This window comes from Aquarana catesbeiana, linkage group LG05 (genome assembly GCF_042186555.1).
Source record: "Aquarana catesbeiana isolate 2022-GZ linkage group LG05, ASM4218655v1, whole genome shotgun sequence".
Taxonomy (NCBI): Eukaryota; Metazoa; Chordata; class Amphibia; order Anura; family Ranidae; genus Aquarana; species Aquarana catesbeiana.
Window position 1 is genome coordinate 304961228 of NC_133328.1, and position 23060 is coordinate 304984287.

The 23060-nt window shown below is 40.7% G+C and overlaps 1 protein-coding gene across 1 annotated transcript in view; it reads right to left on the reverse strand.

Annotated features, from left to right (window-relative positions):
* Window positions 1-23060, reverse strand: part of CTNNAL1 (catenin alpha like 1) — a 448383-nt gene that overhangs the window by 143046 nt on the left and 282277 nt on the right. The window contains exon 8 of the mRNA XM_073630832.1: window positions 4804-4890. Coding sequence (XP_073486933.1) covers window positions 4804-4890 — 87 coding nt within the window. The remainder of the gene's footprint in view (window positions 1-4803; window positions 4891-23060) is intronic.

Here is a 23060-nt window from a genome sequence, read left to right on the forward strand (position 1 = left end):
GGTCAGAGTTGAGGGAAAGATGGATGCTGATAAATACAGGGATATTCTTGAGCAAAACCTGTACCACTCTGTGTGTGATTTGAGGCTAGGACGGAGGTTCACCTTCCAGCAGGACAATTACCCCAAACACACTGCTAAAGCAACACTTGAGTGGTTTAAGGGGAAACGTAAATATGTTGGAATGGCCTAATCAAAGCCCAGACCTCAATCCAATAGAAAATCTGTGATCAGACTTAAAGATTGTTGTTCACAAGCGCAAACCATCCAACCTGAAGGAGCTGGAGCAGTTTTGCAAGGAGGAATGGGCAAAAATCCCAGTGGTAAGATGTGCCAAGCTCATAGAGACTTATCCAAAGTGACTTGGAGCTGTGATAGCTACAAAAGGCGGCTCTACAAAGTATTGAATTTAGGGGGGTGAATAGTTATGCACATTGACAAAAAACTTCAACGTTGTGGGCATGTTCTGTAAATTAAATGATGCAAATCCTCATACAATCCATGTTAATTCTAGGTTGTGAGGCAACAAAACACGAAAAATGCCAAGGGGGGTGAATACTTTTACAAGGCATTGTATGTACCTGACAGAAGTACATATCAAACATACCAAGGTGAAGAAAATCGGCACCCATTAGATCCCATAACTATAGAGGAAACAAACTTAAAGTGATACTCAAGTCTCTTTAAAAATAACAAACATATTATACTTACCTGCTCTGTGCAGTGGTTTTGCACAGAGCAGCCCAGAGCCTCTTCTTCTCTGGTCCCTCTTCGGTGCTCTTGGCCCCTCCCTCCTGTCGAGTTCCCCCCCAGCAAGTAGCTTGCTATGGGGGCACCCGAGCCCAAGCTTCATGTGTCCAGACATGGAGCCGCCTCTCATTACTGATTGGCCGAGTTTGACTGACAGCAGCGGGAGCCAAATGGAGCTGCTGTGTCTCAGCCAATCAGGAGAGAGAGTCCCGGACGGCAGAGGCACTCCTGCACATCGCTGGACAGAGATGGGGCTCAGGTAAGTATTAAGAGGGCTGCTGCACACAAAGTTTTTCTATCTTAATGCATATAATGTATTGGGATAAAACACCTTCTGCCTTTACAACCACTTCAAACTAATTTCACCTTGCAGATATATTCTTAGAATTACAAATCGGATACAAATACACTTACTGTATTTAAATCTCATGAAAGGTTTCCAAGCCATTCAAAGACATTGAACGCTAACCTCATGTAGTATGCCCCCTCTATCTCCTGTAGTGTCTATTCACTCTCCAAGCACACATGTTGCATGTCTGCAGGCCCTGGTCATCTCCAGTATTATGTCTGAAATCTGCCAGTCTTCTTTTGTATACTGAACATTATGTGTGGCTCTTTGGAGTTGTCAGGGGCCACAGCTGAGGCCCTCCACTCCTTGTATGTTGACATCCACTGCCTTAGGGGCCAAATAGCAATCAGTTAGGAAAATCCATCCCAACAGATCAACTCTTCTCTTTATCAAGCTTAGCAAGGCAGCATCAGCCTCAGTTATTTAAGTGCCTATCTGTATAAAGCCATATAGGCATATTGTAACAAATTTGTGGGAGAATATAAAGGATCACAGAGTCTAAATATGTACCAATATACTTACGACTCAAATATTGTAAAGTAAAACACGGATTTGAAGTATAAAATTCCAGGATGCAGTACAGCCACATAAATATTTGTTTACAGCACTGCATTAGGAGTAAATAGCAACATGTTTTATTACAGTGGATATAAAAAGTCTACACACCCCTGTTAAAATGTCAGGTTTCTGTGATGTAAAAAAGAAAGAAAAATCATTTCAGAGCTTTTTCCACTTTTAATGTGACCTATAAACTGTACAACAAACTGAAATCTTTTAGGTGGAGGGAAGTAAAAATAAAAAAAAGTATATAATAATATGGTTGCTTAAGTGTGCACACCCCACTAATACTTTGTTGAAGCACCGTTTGATTTTATTACAGCACTCAGTCTTTTTTGGGTATGAGTCTATCAGCATGGCTTATTTTGACTTGGCAATATTTGCCCACTCTTCTTTGCAAAAATACTCTAAATCTGTCAGATTGCAAGGGCATCTCCTGTGCACAGCACCCCACAGATTTTTAATCAGATTCAGGTCTGGGCTCTGGCTGGGCCATTCCAAAACTTTAATCTTCTGGTGAAGCCATTCCTTTGTTGATTTGGATGTATGCTTTGGGTCGATGTCATACTGAAAAATTAAGTTCCTCTTCATGTTCAGCTTTCTAGCAGAAGCCTGAAGGTTTTGTGCCAATATTGACTAGTATTTGGAACTGTTCATAATTCCCTACCCTGACTAAGGCCCCTGTTCCAGTTGAAGAAAAACAGTCCCAAAGCATGCTTCACGGTGGGTATGGCTTTATTTTGGTGATGTGCGGTGTTTTTGCGCCAAACATACAGTTGTGCTTATAAGTTTACATACCCTAGCAGAATTTATGATTTCTTGACCATTTTTCAGAGAATATGAATGATAACACAAAAACTTCTTTGGTTTGTAGCAAGAGATATACAAATAAACCGCCCCTGAATCCCTCTTACTCCACTGCGCCAAAGAAAAGTAAAAAGCTATATAAATGATGTGTAAATGAATACAAAATGTGTGTACATACACAGTGTACAGTGAAGAAGTCCAATCCCATTTGAAGAAGTCTTTTTGACGAAACATGTCTGGGGCGTGGTTACACGGCATTCCATCGCACTGACATTAGATGCCGCTGTCTGAGGAGGACTACACCGATCGGATTGCTGGGCCTTAGAAGGTTGGGTGAGAGATACACCAGTTCACACTTCAGGTCCGCTGTGACCATGGTGCACCGTTGGATCACTGATCCTGTTGCTTGCTGTGGATTTGTTCAAAGGCTTTTTTGTTTCAGTTTAAAAGTGAGTGTAACCATTGAAGTGTGTTTGGGGTGGTTTTAATAAATCTGTCAAAAACGGTATCATGCAATGTAGAGCACTTACTTCATTTATTTTTCACATATGGAGCTGGCCTGATTGGAGTCACGGTTCATCACATGCAACCCAGGTGTGGTTCAATTGCTGTTTTGCCGAACACGAGAGTGGGAGGCTATACAATCTGATGAGTGCGCTCTTCAGAGGGAGTGGCGTCACTATCACGGTGGTGTGGTGGAAGAGTAGAAGATTTATCACACAAGAAGATTGAAAAACATCTGTTTGGCTTGATTATTTACGCATTTATTTCTTGCAAATTTAATTTTCTAGTGTGACACTTTTCACTGGGTGTTGAAAAATTTTTTTTTTCAATGATATTAATAATTCTTTTATGCAAAATTAGAGGGTCATAGGCACCATGCTGCTCTGACTCATTATTTTACACAATTTATATTAGCGCCACGATCTCTATCTGTATAGAGGTATAGTTTTGGGATTATGAACAAAAACTTTCACTCATGGTTAGTGTTTGGCTGAAGCCATTTATTATCAATCAACATTTTTTACCCTGAAACATTGGTTTCATCAGACCAGAACACATTTTCCCACATGCTTTTGGGAGACTTCAGATGCATTTCTGAAAAGTTTAGTCGGGCTTGGGTGTTTTTCTCCGTAAGAAAAGGCTTCCGTCTTGCCACTCTATGGGAGATTGTAGTCACATGTACTACACAGCCAGTACTTGCCAGTAAGGATGAGCTCCGGCGTGTTTGCACACTCTACGTGCCGAGCCCACCAGGAAGTCAGCACGGCGCTGCATTAATCACAGGCAGGGAGACATTTTCCCGATGTGCGGCGGCAGAAATTGGTTAATGTCTTACTGCCTGATTAGCGCAGCGCCGTGCCTACTTCCTAGCGGGCACGGCACGCGGAGTTTGCGAACATGCCAGAGCTCATCCTTACTTGACAGATATTCCTGCAGCTCCTTTATTGTTTCTGTAGGCCTTTTAGCAGCCTCCCTGACCAGTTTTCTTCTCATATTTTTTATCAATTTTGGAGGGACGTCCAATTCTTGGTAATGATGATGACTGTCTTCACTGTGTTCCATGGTATATCTTATGCCTTGGAAATTCTTTTGGACCCTTCTTCTGATGGATACCTTTTAACAATGAGATCCCTCTGATGCTTTGGAAGCTCTGCGGACCATGGCTTTTGCTGTAGGATGCGACTAAGAAAATGTCAGGAAAGACCTACTAGAACAGCTGAACTTTTTTTGGGGTTAATCAGAGGCACTTTAAATGATGGCAGAAAAGTGCCGACTCCTATTTATGTTTGAATGTAATTGCCCAATTATGAACACAGCTACATCCCCAGTTATAAGAGGGTGTGCATACTTGCGCAACCTCATTATTTTAGTTCCCCCCTCTAAAAGATTTCAGTTTTTACAACTTAGTACAGTTTTTAGGTCACATTTAAAAGGTGGAAAAAGTTCTGAAATGATTGATCTTTTGTCTCATCACAGAAACCTGACATTTTAACAGGGGTGTGTAGACTTTTTGTATCCACTATATATTATATTATAAGTCAAATGGTACATAGAGAAATAATAGGGAGGACCAGTGCTAGGAGAAGTTACCTATCTCAGCGCTACTGTTCATTACCAAATAAGAATCCTCCTGATTATCTATTATAATGAATTTGACATACAAATATGACTTCCCAATTTTTTTCACATTGATCTTGTACATGGTTGTTACATTTAAACACTAGTTGCTGACATGCTGCATTTAAAAGAAATGGAAAAAGAACAAAGTAAAATGTATACAAGTTCTGCATTAATGGTAATTAAAATACATAAAAAATATATAGTGTTAGAAAACCTACCTCTCGCTTCAGGTCTACAATGCACTGACATGTTTTCAGTATGGCCAATTCCAAATCTTCTAGTACATCTTTTGTCTTTTGGGCTTGCTGTAAAGAAATGTAAAAATATACGTGAATTGTACTCAATCTACAATAAAAATTATACAGCAAAAGTTAAATGAAGCTTGATTATTTATTCAGCACTGCCCGATATACCTTGATATCACATTGAGGTAGATTTATCAAGTTAATGACAAAGTCAGGTGTGGCTCTAGGGAAAATCTACCTGTCCCTCAATCAGGAAAAGAATAGCAATAAAGGTTGGGTGTGACTGTACCCCTGTGTCTGCAGTGCTGGGGCAATTATTCAGAGATCTTAGGCAGATCCTAAAATGGTTAACCCTAAAATAAACCCAGCGAAGTGACTGGCCTCAGGTGATACACAGATGAAAAATCCTCCAACATAAGCTGTAACTGTTTATCTGCAGCTCTCTCTTCTCTACATCCGTTCAAAGTGCTGAATGTTAAAGCTTCTGAGAGTTTAGAAAAAAGGGTGCAAAGAGCTGTATTTAGAGCTTCACACAGCTCACAGGAGCAGGGCTGAGGCTGTCAATCAGCTGGAGGTCCCTCCCGTCACCATTTTTCTCTTGGTGTGAGGAAAACTTGTCAGAAGTGATTCATGCCAATAGAGGAACAAAGCAGCAGACAAAAGCGACACTTAGTGCTCTTAAATCGGGACAATAGACAGTATACACTAGAGTAATATGCTTTGTTCACATTTCATGTCGGAAGCTTACAACCACTTTAAAGTTAGAGCTTGTTCCCACCATGTGCAGTGGCCTGTGTTTATCCATACCAGATCAAGTACCAAGGGCACATAGAAAACTGTATAGGTGCATCCTTCAAACCACAACATTGTGCATTGCAGTGTGTTGTGTTAAAGTGTGACCTGTCTCTATTTCAACACAACACACATGAAGGCATGTAAACACAATGCAACTGAAAGTAAAAATATATAAGAAATAAACTAAGGTTAGTATTTTGTGCAGCTCATTAAGAATACTTATGTGAACAAATATCTGCGCTAACTAAAAGAAGGGGTTAGCAGCCAGCATAGTTTGTTGATTCATCAAACGCATCTATAAAAGGTCAAAATGCAGCGCTAAATTAAAACAAAGTTATCAGGTGAATGTAATAGTCCATAGGAAATGTTTGAATGATGTGAAGCCTCCACCAAACTTCAGTGTGCACAAAGAAAGCACACCACACCCACGTGCTGCCAATCTGCTTACCAGAAAAATATGAAAAGCATGCAATGTGATCATATGATGACAAGGCTCAACAGTAACGCCAAATGACACACTCCATCACAGACAGCCAGAAAATGGGAAAAGCCAGGTGGTCACATATCATCAGGACATCAAGGTTCACATGGGAAGATGAATAGATTATGCAGTCTCCAGCAGGATAACCCAGTAGGAAGAGAGCAATAATAGTGAAGCCCGTATAGATAAAAAATAGGCATTTATTGTAGTCTACTTACAAGTATAGAATGTACATCATCACAGAAAGAAAATGGTCCGCGGCTCACAGCGTGCTTGCATCGGTCAGCCTGACATGTTTCATCCTATGTGGATATCATCAGAGGCGCCTCTGAGGTGTGCTTTCTTTGTGCACACTGAAGTTTGGTGGAGGCTTCACGTCATTCAAACAGTTCCTATGGACTATTACATTCACCTGATAACTATGTTTTAATTTAGCGCTGCATTTTGACCTTTCATTAAGAATACTTACCTTAAGCCCGAATGCAGCAATATTCACTGTGCTACCTGCTCATGTCCTATTTTGATTGTGCTGTGGCTTTCTCCTTTCCTATGAAAAGTTGTACTTATGGAAGATACTAGGGAGGGAGGTAAAAATTTCTGGAATTTTTATTTTTTTTTTATTACTAGCTGTGCCTTCATAACTCAATGACAACTGTTTCTTCCATATCTTGTACGCATGTCACAGAGATAGAAAGTGAAGAAAACCTCCCAACAGGGTAACAGGCAAAAAAAAGCAACGGACAAAGGTTTAAAAAAATGGAGTTAGATTTTCTGTATGTGAGAAACATGAAGCCTGGAAGCAGTGGAGAAGACCTCTCCTGTATCACAAGAAAGACCCTTTCACACCCGTTTTTCAGGCAGACCTGATCAGACCCTAAACATTCCACTATGAGCAGTCAAATGGAAACTGACTCATGTGTTTACACCCATCTACCTCTTGTCCGATCAAAACCAATGGAAGGGGGTTTGTTCGCCCTCCGTCTGGCCGGTTCGGAGGGCAGTCTAGTGTAAACGGACAGCCGGTCCTTTTACATCTGGCTGCCCATAGAGCAGAGTGGGCAGAGCAAACACGGACCTGTCATCTGCCCGCTCCTTTCAGAGGATGGATCCCTTGCTGAGAAAGACCAGATCAGTGATAATACTATACATGGTCACTGTACTAATGACAATGGCTGGGAAGGGGTTAACATCTAGGGGAGATCAAGGGGTTGCGTGCCTAATAACGGATGCAGATTTTACTAATAATATTGTCCTCTATGGAGAGGCGGATGTAAACAGGTATCTGTTTACACCTGCCGACATCCACTCTGATCCGCTAAAAACAGACAAATGGGGATCCGTTCTCCATCTGTCTAGCGGACCAGATGGTCTGGAAGTCAGATGTAAATGGCCAGGCGGTCTGTTTACATCCGACCACCCATATAGGAGAGTGGGCTGTCTGTTCTGCATAAGCAGAGCGGACACTGATCAGCCACCCGCCTGCTCAACAAGGATCAGCAGACAGGATTCTGGCTGAGCGGGAGGACCCCTGACAGAGTGCGCCCCCTGTGAAAAGGGCTTTAGAATTCTCAGATCATCAGACTGCTGATATAAGGCACTGGGAGTGGGATGGTATGATAAATTAATGCCTAAATAAAATATTTAAATACCCAGCAGGAAGATTGTACTCCCTGTATATACAATACAATTATTGTATTAAAGAATTATTAAACGGTAATATTCTATACATGGATGCACATTTAGATATTAATATGATGCCCCTATACTTTAAAGTAACCCAAACACAAGCAAGCAGTGTGCATGCTTAAATGGCTAAAGCACACTTTTATCATTTTCTATTAACATAATTAGCACGCTTTGGAGCTCTGTCATAAATTGTAAACATCTGTAATTTCTTTAATATCTGTAGCCATACAGAATAGAGATAGAATAGGATATTATAATTATACAAAGTGTCATCCCTTTACAACATACTGGATATTAAATAATGTGGGCCTATTCATAAATACTTTGGAGTCAGTGGCGGCCCGCCCATAGGGGGCGCATTGGTTGCCGCCCCCCTAGTCACAAAAAAAAAAAAAAAAAAGGGAGGGGGCCCTTAAAAAATTTAAAATAAATAAATAAAAAAAGGTCTTTTAAGTGCACTGTGTTCAGGCGCCGGACACGGTGCACTATGGGTAGCATGACGTCTATGCAATCACGCGATTGCAGAAGGCATGCTTCATTTGCTTTGCCCTGCCTTGTGGCGCAGTGGACCTGATAACTTCCTCCCATACCCATAGTGTTAGGCTTGCTTACTTGATTGGCACACCACTGCCCTAGACATGGTCGTTCGTTTCCCATGGAGCGTTGGCGTCACTTCCGGTTTCTCTATGTGCAACGATAAACCGGAAGTGACGTCCACAGCTCCGTGGATGGAACGCAGGGCCCGTGCGGTACTTTTTAAAAAAAAATTAGAATCTCAAAAAAGCTTGTGCTGCAGTAAGTGATCTCTCAGCTTTGGGTGCTTTAGTGGCAGACTGGCAGTATTGAGTAATTTAAATCCGGATGCGCGGCTTGTCATATAATGTTATAAATAACTTTGAATACAATAAATAATGTAGATGATTATATTTTCCCCATCATGTGACGCGCAGAGTCAACTACTTATTCTACATTAAACTCCCAGGTGGTACTTGTTTTTTTTTTTTTTCAGAATTCCAAATTGGTATATATATGCTGCTCATTGTAAATTTAGCAATCCTGGTTTAGCAATGTTTGGCAAAGCATAACGTTTTGCATATGTCAGAATTAGCCCATTAATCAATCTGCAGGCAGGTTCAATGTTATTAGTCAGTGGACCATGAAAATAAGGCAAAATAAATGTAATCCAATATTGTTAATGTTTCAGTGGCTGCCACTTAAACCTATAATTTATGAAACGCTGGATTTGGTAATTGTCTCATAATTCTCTGCTGTAAGTACTGTAGTTGCGACATGTGTCCTTCTAGGGTGCAATTAAAGAAAACCTGTCTCTATGCAGGGTCTCTGCTCTCTATGCCTTAGGCATTCCCATCCTGGGTGCTCTTTTGGGTTTGCAGGTGAGTGAACAAATTGGTAAGAGTCAGCCCAAAAACAGCCAGTTGGTAGATCGATTGGCAGAGGTGACTGATGTGGTTATACAATAGATAGGCATGATTTATCTGCTTTAGTAGAGCCCTGTGTATAATGTACAGCCTGGTATATGATTTGCAGAGCCCTGTGTATAATGTACAGCCTAGTATATCATGTACTACAGGGGGCGGAATGGGTGGATTCTATAAGGGGTGAGGCTTATGAGAAGTGGGAGGGGTCAGAAAGGAAGGGCAGGGTGGGTCTGCCCCCCCCCCCCCATCTTAAAACTTCACCAGTTGCCACTGCATGGGGTAAAAGACAAAAAACAAGAAAACGCTTTCTATAATTTTAAGTCCAAAATGGGAATTTGCAGTGTTGAAGTTAAAACAGGGAACATTTAGAACTGATAGAATGGTAAAATAATAAAAATAATGGAAGCCTTGAAAAACTTCAATTCCATGGAAGTGTGGAATAAACCACACCAAAGAGCAATTGTAAAGGTTCAAATCACAGTTCAGAAGTATTTCCCCTTTTTTTGGAGGGGTACCGCCTTGTGTTTAACTGCAACAGCTATTTCACAGATTCTTCAAGACGGTAAAGTCTGAGTTAATGTATAAGAGACGTAGCAGTGGTGAACCTGACTAGGCAAAAACCGCAGCCAACTTAATGAAAAACATATTGACTGATGCATTTGAGCTAAAAGGTATATCGTGAAGGACACCATTAGGCTACTACTCTCGTATGCGATCCAATTTTAAAACACTGACTGTCACAGCTTCCTTATCACTCATTACCAAGTTATAGAACTGTTTATTTCAGGTGGTGCATGCTTTCCCTGCATATAGCTCACATAAACATATCCATGAAAGATAAAAAGAGGAATACCTATGCACTCAATGTTCTTTTAAACAATATCAGTGAATTCATGAATTTCCCCCTTTTCGGTTCTTCTCATTTTTACAAGGTACTGCTCTCAGATAGGTAAATAGGGTATTCTGTTCTCAGATGATCTTCAAAGTGACATTCCATTTTGAAGCTGGACTCGAGGAAGTTATGCATTGATTTAAAAGCATAACTTTTTGCTCTAATTTAACAGTAACCATTTTTAATCCATATGCTGTTAGCATTAGTAATTACTAGCACTATGAGGCTATATTACTGTATATTTACTTGTTTTAAAAAAATTTTATTTTTACATTTCGTTAGTTGCCTCCTGGTTTTTGGCCTAGGCCAAATTCAGGTCATACATTCCAGGATGAGTGTTCAATACAGCAAGGGAGGCTTGGTGATTTTTTAACAAAATAAAGCATGGCGACATGGATGGATGAATGGATGGATGATGAGTTTGCAGTTCATATTAAAAAAATAATCAAATAGCATTTTCAGATTGTGGTGCTGAAATACAAGTAGGTGCTGCTTTAAAATAATTCAAGCCTTTCAAAAATCCTGCCTGCACAGAAAACAATTCCTCTGCAGCCAAGGAAGATCTTTGCACCCTTGAAGAGCAGAGCTTGCAGATGAATCTTCTACATCTGACACTTCCTGGAGTGTCAGGAGAGCCAGTCAGTGTGTAGCTGTGCTCATCTGCTAACAAACATGCTGATAGGAAGAGAGAACAGGGTGTCAGAGGTTCATCGACCTGCCATTTCTCCTTCAATGTCTAGTTTTATTACTTAACTGTAGAGAGAGAAGATCTCCAGGATAGCTGTGCTATGTAGCAGGGTTGTATAAATCTATAGAAAGAAAAGTAGAGTAAACCCTTGGTCAAGTAAAACCGTTCTCATGTATGTGTATCATAGTATTTAGACGCAGCAAACTTTAGGAAAAATAATGGTTTACATGGCCTTTCCATTTTTACAAGCCTTTTCTTCTTTTTTGCCATTTTATTGTAGAGATTTGTATACTAAAACACAAGAAAGGTCAATTACCTATTACTATACAGTGGATATAAAAAGATTACACACCCCTGTTAAAATGTCAGGTTTCTGTGATGTAAAAAAAAAAATTACAAAGATAAATCATTTGAAGACTTTTTCAACTTTTAACTGCTAGCCGACCAGCCGCCGCAGTTATACTGCGGTAGGTTGGCAGGGCTGCGCAAATCGCCGTAGCTGTACGTTGCCTCTTAATTGCGTCACAGCAGGCACGCACGCGCCCGTCGCGTGTCCCCGGAGCCAATTCGCGTGCTCGGCGGGCACGATGATCGCCGGGCACCCGCGTTCGCTCATGACAGAACGAGAACGGGGTTTTCGTGTGTGTAAACACACAAATCCTGGTTCTCTCAGGGGAGAGGAGACAGATTGTGTGTTCATACTAAGTATGAACACCGATCTCTCTCCTTCCCTAGTCAGCCCCAGCCCCCCTACAGTTAGAACACACCTAGGGAACACTGTTAACCCATTTATTGCCCCCTAGTGTTAACCCCTTCCCTGCCAGTGACATTTATACAGTAATCAGTAGCTATTTTTCGTTCTGATCACTGTATAAATGTCAATGGTCCCGCTGCAATGTTGCAGTCCTGATAAAAATCGCAGATCACCACCATTACTAGTAAAATAAATAATAAAAATCCCAAAAATCTATCCCCTATTTTGTAGACGCTATAACTTTTGCGCAAACCTATCAATATACGCTTATTGCGATTTTTTTTTACCAAAAATATGTAGAAGAATACATATCGGCTTAAACTGAGGGAAAATTTTGTTTTTTTTTTTAAATTTGGGATATTTATTATAGCAAAAACTTCAAAATAGTGTTTTTCAAAATTGTCGCTTTTTTGTTTAAAGAGCAAAAAATAAAAACCCCAGATGTGATCAAGACCACCAAAAGAAAGCTCTATTTGTGGGGAAAAATAACATAAATTTTGTTTCGGTACAACATCGCATGACCACATAATTGTCAGGTAAAGCAGCACAGTGCCGTATCGCAAAAAATGACCTGGTCAGGAAGGGGGCAAATCCTTCCGGGGCTGAAGTGATTAATGTGACCTATAAACCGTACAATTCAATTGAATTAAAATCTTTTAGGTGGAGGGAAGTAAAAAAAAAAAATGGTTGCATAAGTGTGCACACCCATAACTCCACTTTCGTAGGGGAAAAAAAAAAAGCAAATAAAGAAAAAAAATATAGTGCATATAATTGTGACACTGATCATTTTGTAATTGAATGTTATTAAAAATTACCTTTCTGCAGCCAATGTAATTTTCTGAGAATACTGCTTGTGTGATTGGCTCACCAATTTTCCCAGAAGTCTGCCTAAGAAACAAGTCAGATTTCAGACATCCCTTGCAACAAAAATGTCATTTTTTGAGAGATACTTTCAATAGGAACCCGTCTAATGGGGTGCAGGCCGAGCAGATTTTCTCATTAGTGCCCTGTAGCTCCACAACTGACAATTATGAAACCACTCCCATTAGACCTACTCAGAACAGCGGCACAGAGAAACACACATGGATTTCTTCAGAATAACAAAGGGTAGAAATCTGCAACAAAGTTTGTTATAATCCTTGCAATGTACAGTGATCACCCAGAGGATGATGTTTTTTTTCCAACAAAAGTGGAGTTACGCTTTAAAGCAGTGTTGAAGCACCTTTTGATTTTTTTACAGCACTCAGTATTTTTGGGTATGATTCTATCAGCATGGTACATCTTGACTTGGCAATTTGCCCACTCTTTGCAAAAATACTCCAAATCTGTCAGATTGTGAATGCATCTCCTGTGCACAGCCCTCTTAAGATCGCCCTACAGATTTTAAATCGGATTCAGGTCTGGGCCATTCCAAACCTTTAATCTTCTTCTGGTAAAGCCATTCCTTTGCTGAGTGGATGTATGCTTTGGGTCATTGTCATGCTGAAAGATTAAGTTCCTCTTCATGTTCAGCTTTACTAGCAGAAGCCTGAAAGTTTTGTGCCAATATTAACTGGTATTTGGAACTGTTCATAATTCCCTCTACCCTGACTAAGGCCCCTGTTCCAGCTGAAGAAAAACAGCCCCAAAGCATGATGCTGCCACCACCTTATTTCACAGTGCGTATGATGTTCTTTTGGTGATGTGCAGTGTTATTTTTGGACCAAACATATCTTTTGGCATTATGGCCAAAAAGTTCAACCTTGGTTTCATCAGACCATAACACATTTTCCCACATGCTTTTGGGAGACTTCAGATGTGTTTTTGAAAAAAATAGCCATGCTTGGATTTTTTTTTCGTAAGAAAAGGCTTCCATCTTGCCACTCTACCCCATAGCCCAGACATATGAAGAATACGAGAGATTGTTGTCACATGTGCCACACAGCCAATACTTGCCAGATATTCCTGCAGCTCATTTAAATGTTGCTGTAGGCTTCTTGGCAGCCTCCCTGACCAGTTTTCTTCTTGCCTTTTCATCAATTTGGAGGGACGTCCAGTTCTTGGTAAGGTCACTGTGATGCCATTTTTTCTCCACTTGACGACTGTCTTCACTGTGTTCCATGGTAGATTTAATGCCTTGGAAATTCTTTTGTACCCTTCTCTTGACTACCTTTTAACAATGAGATCCCGCTGATGCTTTGGAAGCTCTCTGTGGACCACGGCCTTTGCTGTAGGACGCGACTAAGAAAATGTCAGGAAAGACCTACTAGAACAGCTGAACTTTATTTAGGGTTAATCAGAGGCATGTTAAATGATGACACGTGTGTACTGACTCCTATTTATTATGGGTTTGAATGTGATTGCTTAATTCGGAAACATAGCTACATCATCCTCAGTTATAAGAGGGTGTGCACACTTATGCAACCCACAGTATTTTATTTTTACCCCCCCCCCCCCCCCCCAAAAAAAAAAAATAAAATATTTCAGTTTTTTTTTTCAGTTGAGTTGTACAGTTTATAGGTGGCATTAAATGGTGAAAAAATTTCTGAAATTATCTGTCTCATTTTTTACATCACAGAAACCTGACATTTTAACAAGGGTGCGTAGACTTTTTATATCCACTGTATATTAACCACACAGAAGTGTATGGCTTTCAATGAATCATCCAAAACTGCTGCAGTTAAGCATAACCATTGCAAAGTAAGATGCAGATCCTGTTTTTTAAAGGGCAACGCCTCTTTTATGGGGGAGAAAAAAAAATTAATATATTAGATATATAGATGTGTGGTATAAACTGTATGTAGCTGAGTCTACATAGAGCATATCGCACTGTGTTCCGGGTGTGAGCTGAGACTTCCAGTCTCATACTCGGAAGACTTTCCAGTCGATCTGATCGGTGCTCAGCTATTCAGAGAAAGTGATGTATTCTATCAATGAATACAAAGCTTCCTCTGATTGGCTGAGTCAGAGGTTGTGACATCAGCCCGTCTCTGACTCCACCAGAGGAAGCTTTGTATTAATTTCTAGTAGAGATGGGCCAAAACATATCGGCCGAAAATGGTGTTTTTGGCATTTTGCCAATAAAGAACAAGGTGCCAATAATGGTGCCAAAAACATGCGATTTTACTGTGCTTATGGTGTGTTTTTCATAGGTCATGTGACTCAAAAACCACATCAAAAACGTAACACAGGTGTGTTCTAGCTACGCTTTCAATGTATTTCAACGGGGAAGTGCCTTTTTGGTGTGTTTTTTATAAACGACCAAAGATGCAGCAAGCAAGATTTTTACCACCACAAGGGCAGCACAACGGACCAGTCTGAAGGCATACATAGAATGTAAAGGGATGCATTTTTCTTCAGCTTTCCTTAAACCATGTAAAGTGTATCAAAAGCTGGAGTTGAGCTTTAACAAGTCATTTTGTAACTGAATGTTTTTAAAAATGACCTTTCGTTATCAATCTGCAGCTCTGTAATTTTCAGTAAAATGCAATATGGCAACTTGGAGGCATTCTGTAAACAGATGGTGTACAGGCCGCCCCCCAGATATGACATTTCCTGTTTGTGTGATTGGCTTATGGATTTTCCTAAAAGTCTGCACTAAGATACAGATCCAATTTAGGGCATTCCCTGCAACAAAAATTTCACTTTTGGTGAGATACGTCTAAAAGGGAAATCACATCTACAACGTCTTAAAAGGGAAATCGCGTCTAAAAAGGAAGTCGCATCTTAAAGGGAAACAGACCCTGACAATTTCCTCATTAGAACCTTGCAAATGCAGCTGCTGATTGATAAAAAAAAAAAAAAATCAGAGGTAATGTTCATTGACGTTCAAAGTATACAAAACAGACAAAGTAAAGAATTACCAATGTGTACAGCCAATCAAACTACAAAAGAGTAAAAGTGGTGCAATGTAGTAACAAAGTCATATAGGAGCATAAGTAAGACAGTAGATCTCGTCATAACACGAATTTTCAAAAAAAAAAAAAGGATCAAATAAGAGACTGCCCTGTAACAGGGACATGGCAGACTGACTACAGCATGCTATACTCATGAGACATGGTGCGGAGGCAAATATAACAATCTATAAAGTACCAAGTCGAGCGGGGCAAGACCTGGGGTAGCCAACCATGCATCCCAAAGTTTTTCAAACTTACTAGGGCACCCGCGATGCAAAAAAATTAACCTATCATATCGCAAGACAGTTTCCATAGTCCACCTGCAGTCCTCGACAGTTGGACGAGTCAACGACTTCTAATACATGAGAATGGCCTTGCATGCCTGAAACAGGGCTAAGAATTATAAAATCACTCCTATTAGATTCACTTTCCACAGAAATAAACAGCTAAGTCTTCAAAAATTAGGAATATACAACGTTTGTAAAAAACCCATGCAACGTGCATAGATCACCCAGGGTGGAATGTTTTTTTTTTCTCAACAGAAGTGGAGTTATTCTTTAAGCAGCAAACATGCTATTAAAAGAAACAAGCTTTTAGATTAACGGATAATACCTACATCACATACCTCCTGAAAAATACCAAAAACGCAAAAAAAAAAAAAAATGTTCCTTTTAATTTATACGCTTATACGCTTTTGTATGGAAAGAAAAGTTGCAAACTGTTTATTTCTTAATACACATTTGAATCACCGATTCATTGCGGGCAGCCTGAGGTTTTCCACTCCTATATGAGCAAATCCTGATGGAGTGTTGCTGCAAATAGAAATATTGGGTTTACTGTGGCTATTCCTTGCAGAAAATAACATCCCTGCTGTTTACTTCTACCCAATTCAAACATTTAAAAATACTGTATATACAGTAAAAGGTTTCTGTTCTGCTAGACTGAAAGCATGATGTCCCAGCTCCCAACACAGTGATTTATCCACAGCTCTTGGCATAGTTCCATCTACAATCCACTAGAGAGCACAAGGCACAAATTTGGCATCATCAGCCCTTTTGGAGGATTTTTGGATTGGAATCTATGAAACTCAAAACTTGCTCTATTTACTTAATTAGCATGCGTCTTTAAAGTTGCAGCTAAATAACAGGTTTGTTAATAAGCAAGTGTTTCCAGAATCACATTGGAAATAATTAGCATTATTCCGCTAAAGAGATCCAGAAACCATGCACTCCTGGCAGCTACACAGAACTAGAAAAAACAAACACCAAACACCAATTTTGACCACATTTCCTAAGGAGGATATTAAGAGTAATTTATTTTATAACATGAAACAAGAACAAATATTTGGATAAGGGAACTGCAGTAAAACAGTTTGCTCCTTAATTCATACACCCTTATTTACATACAAATTAGGAGGAAACTGTTCACTGTAAGGAATAAAACAAGCTCACAATTGCATAATTACCATAAAGCAAAATTGCTTATGCAGCCCTAGTAAAACAGCTAAAAATGTATCAACTGGCATGAAAATGAGCAAATTATGAGCAATTTTTATAAATTCTGGTAAATTATTGATCTAAGGCAATGATAGAGGATCTAGGACAGATTCATATAAAAATTCAGAGGCATGCAGTGGGCCACTCCTTGTAAGTGATGGCCATATATTTTATGGTACATGAAGATAAAAGGGTTTAATATCAAAAAAATATAACCCCCTTTTCTTAAAGTAATCATGGGGTTATTTGTGCCCCTGTGAGTGCTGTTGTGTTTTGGAATCACTATCTGGTCATGCCATACACAATGATCAGCATTAAATGGTTCCACTATATTTGTGTAAAGATCATAGCCTTCCAGTATGTATGGTAAACCACCCCAAATTTTTAGGGAGCAGGCACACTTAATGATTTAACACATGCACAGATTTGCCATTGTTTTTAGTAGTGTTCCTTCACATCTGTGCAGTGTGCAAGTGGTCTGTTCTTTTGATGCACTAATGTGCATTAAATGACCTTTCGGTGGGAATGGCAGTGCACGCCAAAGCACAACATACCCGCCCAAAGCAATTATACATTGCAGGTGACTGCAAATGAACAGGCCTTTAAAAATGATAACAAAAATACCATCTAAATAGGATTTCCATAACTTAGTAGGAATCAGTTGAAAAGAAAGAAGGCAGCCAACGTGGCCTCATTTTTGAAGGTGCATTCCTCAAGGCTGTTTACGGTTTCCTTGCTTCACTACATAGTAGGTCAATGAACAAGCATGTGCATTTAACCTGTCCAAACACCCAATATACATTTTTGTTCCAGGTCAGTAATTCACAAAGTAGTGAAAGAAGGATAATGATGAGCACCTTAGAGATTGCATATTCAAAACAGTATAGCAATTGCAACTCTCACATTTCCATCCTAATAGAAGCCTTTATAAGTTAATAAGAACAATGAAATGTTCAATTGCACCGTTCTAGATATTTATTGCTTTCTTCTATGACAGCACATTTTGCAACATCTAGCTTTTTTTTGCCACAAGCTGTAGAGTGATTGGGTTCAGATTCCACTCAAGAACAACATTGCAGGTCAAAGTTAGGGAAGAAGGGAGATGGCCATCATATGATCAGCATAGCAGGAATTCCCAAGGTCTCAGACGATTAGACTTTGCTTTGCTGGGAGCAAAGATATACTGTTGCAGTGGGTGGGGCCAAATGCTTTAGTCTAGAAGATCAAAACATAGCACTTTTTTTTTTACTCACATCGAAGAGCAATGTAAGGCCTCATGCACACTGTACACTCGCTACACTTTTTTTCTCCTACAGAAAACCACGGTAAAAATATGCATTTTGCATGGGCATTAATTTGTGTTCCTGTGCTTGGCATCAATATGTTCTATTGGCCAGGATTCTGTCATTAGAATGCATTACCGTTAAACGGAGCCTACCGTTAACGCAAGAGGAGGAGCTTTTGAGCATTTTTTCATGCTCAAAAGCTCCTCTCCAAAATGCACAAGTGTTTTTTTTTTTTCTGCCTGTAAACTCCCCTGCCACTAAACTCCTGAAATTGTCTAAAAAGTGTGCATGAACACATAGGCTAACATGGAGGTTAATAAAAGGGGTAACAATCAGCGCAAACACATATGAACAATAGCAAAAATGCAAGCTTTACACTACAGGTAATCACATATGCCTGAGGAGTAACAAAAATATAGAAGGGCAAGTGCAGCGCAAAGTATCAATAAACATAACAATGTGAAGGAACACAGGCCCCAGCGGTCCCACATCTCTGGCATCTCCCTGTTGGAAGGTTCGTACACTCCTTTGGATATCTGGATTTTCCACTGCAGTGATCCCCTCCAGTGACACCACTAGGAATACCATCATCCCCGTGCGGATATATGTGAGTTTGACCCCTGCTGTGCAGAGGTCCACTTTCTCTGGTAAGCGCAATTGGATACTGTATATAAGACTGACTCCTGTTATCTGAAGTTTTCATGGATCTGTCCTGATGGACTATTGGGGGACTTATCTAGTTCATTCTGATTGTTTAGTTTATTGATACTTTGCGCTGCACTTACCCTTCTATATTTTTGTAACATGGAGGTTAGTTTACAGGCAGAGAAAAGAAAGCTCCAACACCCGAAGAAGCAGCTTATTGAGCTGCAGGGCGCTAAATGTTGGAGCATTTTTTTTCACTCAGGGCTCATATACACCGAATCTGTTGAGCTGCATTGATGAATGCAGGGTTAACACAAGGACACATAGAAAAAAAAATGTTCTATGTGACCTGTACCTACAATACAGGTGCATCGCGGTGAGTTGCATAAGAAAAAAAAAAAAATTCAGCATGTCTGCATTTTTACACAGCACATTACAAAGCATGGCACATGCGTCACAATGTGCTGGAGTGCAAAAAGCTGAATGAAATACTTGTTAACTTTTAATAAGCATGGTTACAATGCATAGCAGTATGGTTGTAGGGCGCACATTAGCCAGAATGCATTATCTACAGCATAATGCATCCCACAGGTGTAAACCAGCACTAACTGTACCTCTGTACTAATACAATATTCACCAGCAAGCTGAAAGTCTCTGTATCAACATCCTGGAGATCATCAAATCACAGCAAGGTAGAGGCAGGAACAGATTACAGAATGATCACAATAATGTGCTCTTTGCCTATAGCAAACTCCTATTTGTAATCCTCAGTCATTGAGTGTAATGCCCCGTACACACGGTCGGACTTTGTTCGGACATTCCGACAACAAAATCCTAGGATTTTTTCCGACGGATGTTGGCTCAAACTTGTTTTGCGTACACACGGTCACACAAAGTTGTCGGAATTTCCGATCGCCAAGAACGCGGTGACGTACACCACGTACGACGAGACTAGAAAAGGCCGGTTCAGAACCAAGCGTGGCACCCTTTGGGCTCCTTTTGCTAATCTCGTGTTAGTAAAAGTTTGGTGAGAGACGATTCGCGCTTTTTCAGACTCGTGGCTTTCAGATCGTTTTCTGCCGTTCAGTTTGTGCTTGTTGGTTTTTATCTGCTCTTCAGTGCGTGCAGTCAGTTTCGTATCGGAGTTTTCTGTGCGATCTTGCCCGCTCGTTGCTGTTTTTCAGGTCGCTCTTCACAGGCCTTGCTGTTCTTCAGTGTGTTCTGTTACTTCGTTCTGAGCAGCCGACCGTTTTCTAGCCATGTTTCGTATGCGTACTCCTCGTAGAGTTTGTGCTGTGCGGGGGCTTGGTGTTGGGGTCCTGACCTTGACACAAGTCCAGTCCATGAACAGGGTGGGGAGGAGTTCATGGACCAAGAATTGGTTGCTTCAGCGTGACCAGTTCTGTCATATGCCTTTGCTCCGTGAGATCCGTGAGAATAATCCTGATGATTTCAGGAACTTTCTCAGGATGACGGACCCCGTATTTCACCGTTTGTTGGCTTCGCTGACCCCCTATATCAGCAGGCAGGATACCTGCATGAGGCAAGCCATCACTCCGGAGTAGAGGTTGGTCGCTACCTTGCGGTATTTGGCCACAGGGAGAAGTCTGCAGGACTTGAAGTTCTCGACAGGCATCTCCCCCCAGGCTCTGGGGATCATTATCCCAGAGACCTGTTCTGCCATCATCCAGGTCCTGCAGAAGGAGTATATGAAGGTAAGATTTTTATCCTTTTATATCACATTTTATTGTATTGAATGTTTGATAATATATTGCATTTCTTCCCTCATTCCCTAATTACCATGATTGTAATATGCTGTGAATGTCCCCTTTGTTCTCATGCATGCTGGATTTTTAGGTAATTATTATTTTATGTCCTTCATACATATTTGCCCTTCACTAACCTCCCCAGCATGGTCTTTCCTGGCCTATATTCACCTCATGTAGTCACTTAACAATGTATTTTATCAGCTCCATAGTAGTGCTTTACCCCAAACACCCCCTAAAATGTTTGGAAATGTTATTTTTGATTTAAATTCAGGCAGAGTGCCAGAGGCTTTTTTTTGTGGTGTCCCCAAATTTTTTTTAACCCTCCCCCCCAACTGCTAAGTCAGCTGATCCCAATTCTCTATCCTCAATCATCTATCTGCTGACTTTGCCAAACCCACACACACTATACCCATCTCTTTACTGGTCAGATTCATGGATGAATTCCCCAAAGCATGTAGTGCAAGGGCCTGCCTGTATACTTTCCAATGGTACTGTTTAAAGTTTTTGTATCGTATTATTATCTTGATAGGTAATAGCAGAATGTTCAAATGTCCTCAAATGTGTACAGTGTGTATTTATATCTTTGTATTATGACACTTCTTACCTGTCAAGTGGTCTGCCAATAGTGTAACTAAGGAGGGGCTGTTCCAAGTAATACCCTGTATTTAGGCATTCATCTCTCAATGAAGTGAAGAGGGTTACCTGTCCAAGAGTTCCCCCCCCTATAATGTTAGAAATGGCCCATGAGAGGGGGGGAGGGGGAATATGATAGGTGTACCTTATACTTTGTTGTTGTTAAATTCCCCTTAGTAAATGCTATCTGGAGGTTGCCCCATAATGTTTGTCTAATCTGCTTGCCATGTTTCTGTGAAAAAATAGTAATGTTTATTTTTTTTTCCTCAACAGTTTCCTTCAACGCCACAGGAATGGCAGACTGTGGCCTCCCACTTTGCCCAGCGGTGGGACTTTCCTAACTGCGGAGGGGCAATTGATGGGAAACACGTCCACATCGTCCCACCACCCAACTCGGGGTCGTACTATTATAATTACAAGGGGTTTAATAGTATAGTGATGTTGGCGGTGGTGTCGGCTAATTACGAGTTCTTGTATGTGGACGTGGGGAAGAATGGCCGGATGTCCGATGGTGGAGTGATCGCCCAGACGGAGTTCTACAGGCGTCTCCAGAATGGCAGCTTGGACTTGCCACCTCCAGAGGACAATGTTGAAGGTCTCCCATTTGTGTTTGTTGCTGATGAAGCATTTGCGCTGGGGGACCACCTGATGCGGCCATTCCCGATGAGGACCCTCACCCCGGAACAGAGGGTTTTTAATTACCGGCTGGCCAGAGCCTGAAGAGTGGTGGAGAACACATTTGGAATCCTGGCCAGCCGGTTCTGATTATTTCTGACACCCATCCACATGGCGGAGTATAAACTGAACCATATAATACTTGCCTGCTGTGTTCTCCATAATTTTTTAAGAAAACATTCAGCCAACTATGCTGGCTCAGTTGGGCCTGAGGCCGGAATCCCTAATCCATCAACACTGACGGCGCTTGAAAGTGGCCGTCCTGGCTTGCCCTCCCTGAATGCCCGTGATGTCCGGTTACGCTACCTGGAGTTCTTTGTGGGTAGGGGGGCTATCAATATGCCAGACAATCTGTGACACCTTTTTCAAATAAAAAACAACCAAAAGAAATTCTTTGTGGACATTTACTGCTTGTGTTTGTTTTAGCTGACCCTGACAGAAATGTGTTGAGTGCAGAAAATGTCGTGATTGGGTAACCTTATAAAAAACAGTGTTGGCTGGTACTTCCTAAATGCAAAAACACATTTCACTACAAGTGCACTTGCAACTGCACTGAACCTGCACTTGTAGTGCAAAGAGGATTTGCCCTTAGGAAATAACCCCCATTTTTGCATAAAACAGCAATTACATCACCCCAAAAGTGTTGTAGTGTTGAGACAATAATCCACACATTCTTGAGTAAGGCACTTTTTTATACCTGCACAATCACATGTGCATTTCCCAAAGGTTTTTAAAACAAACCAACATGTTTGTTGTATAACAATGTTTGCAGTAGCATTATCAAAAATCGAAATATCCATTTCAGATAAAACAGGCCTGTGTAAAACCAACAAGAAAGCCAAAAAAATTGAACTTACAAAGTTCACATATGGTAAAACCTGAAGGCTATATCAGACATGAGTATTTATGAACTGTGTTTGATATAGCGTTCAGATGGGGGGAAATCACCTCTGGAAAAGCCAAATTTGGAAGATGCACACCAATTTACGAATGTCAACATGTGCTATCTGCCATCAGGGGGATCAAGGGACGTGTTTTGGGGGAGCAAGCCCTTCCTCAACGCTACTTTATAATTGAGGAAGGGGTTGCACCCCCAAAACGCGTCCATTGATCTCC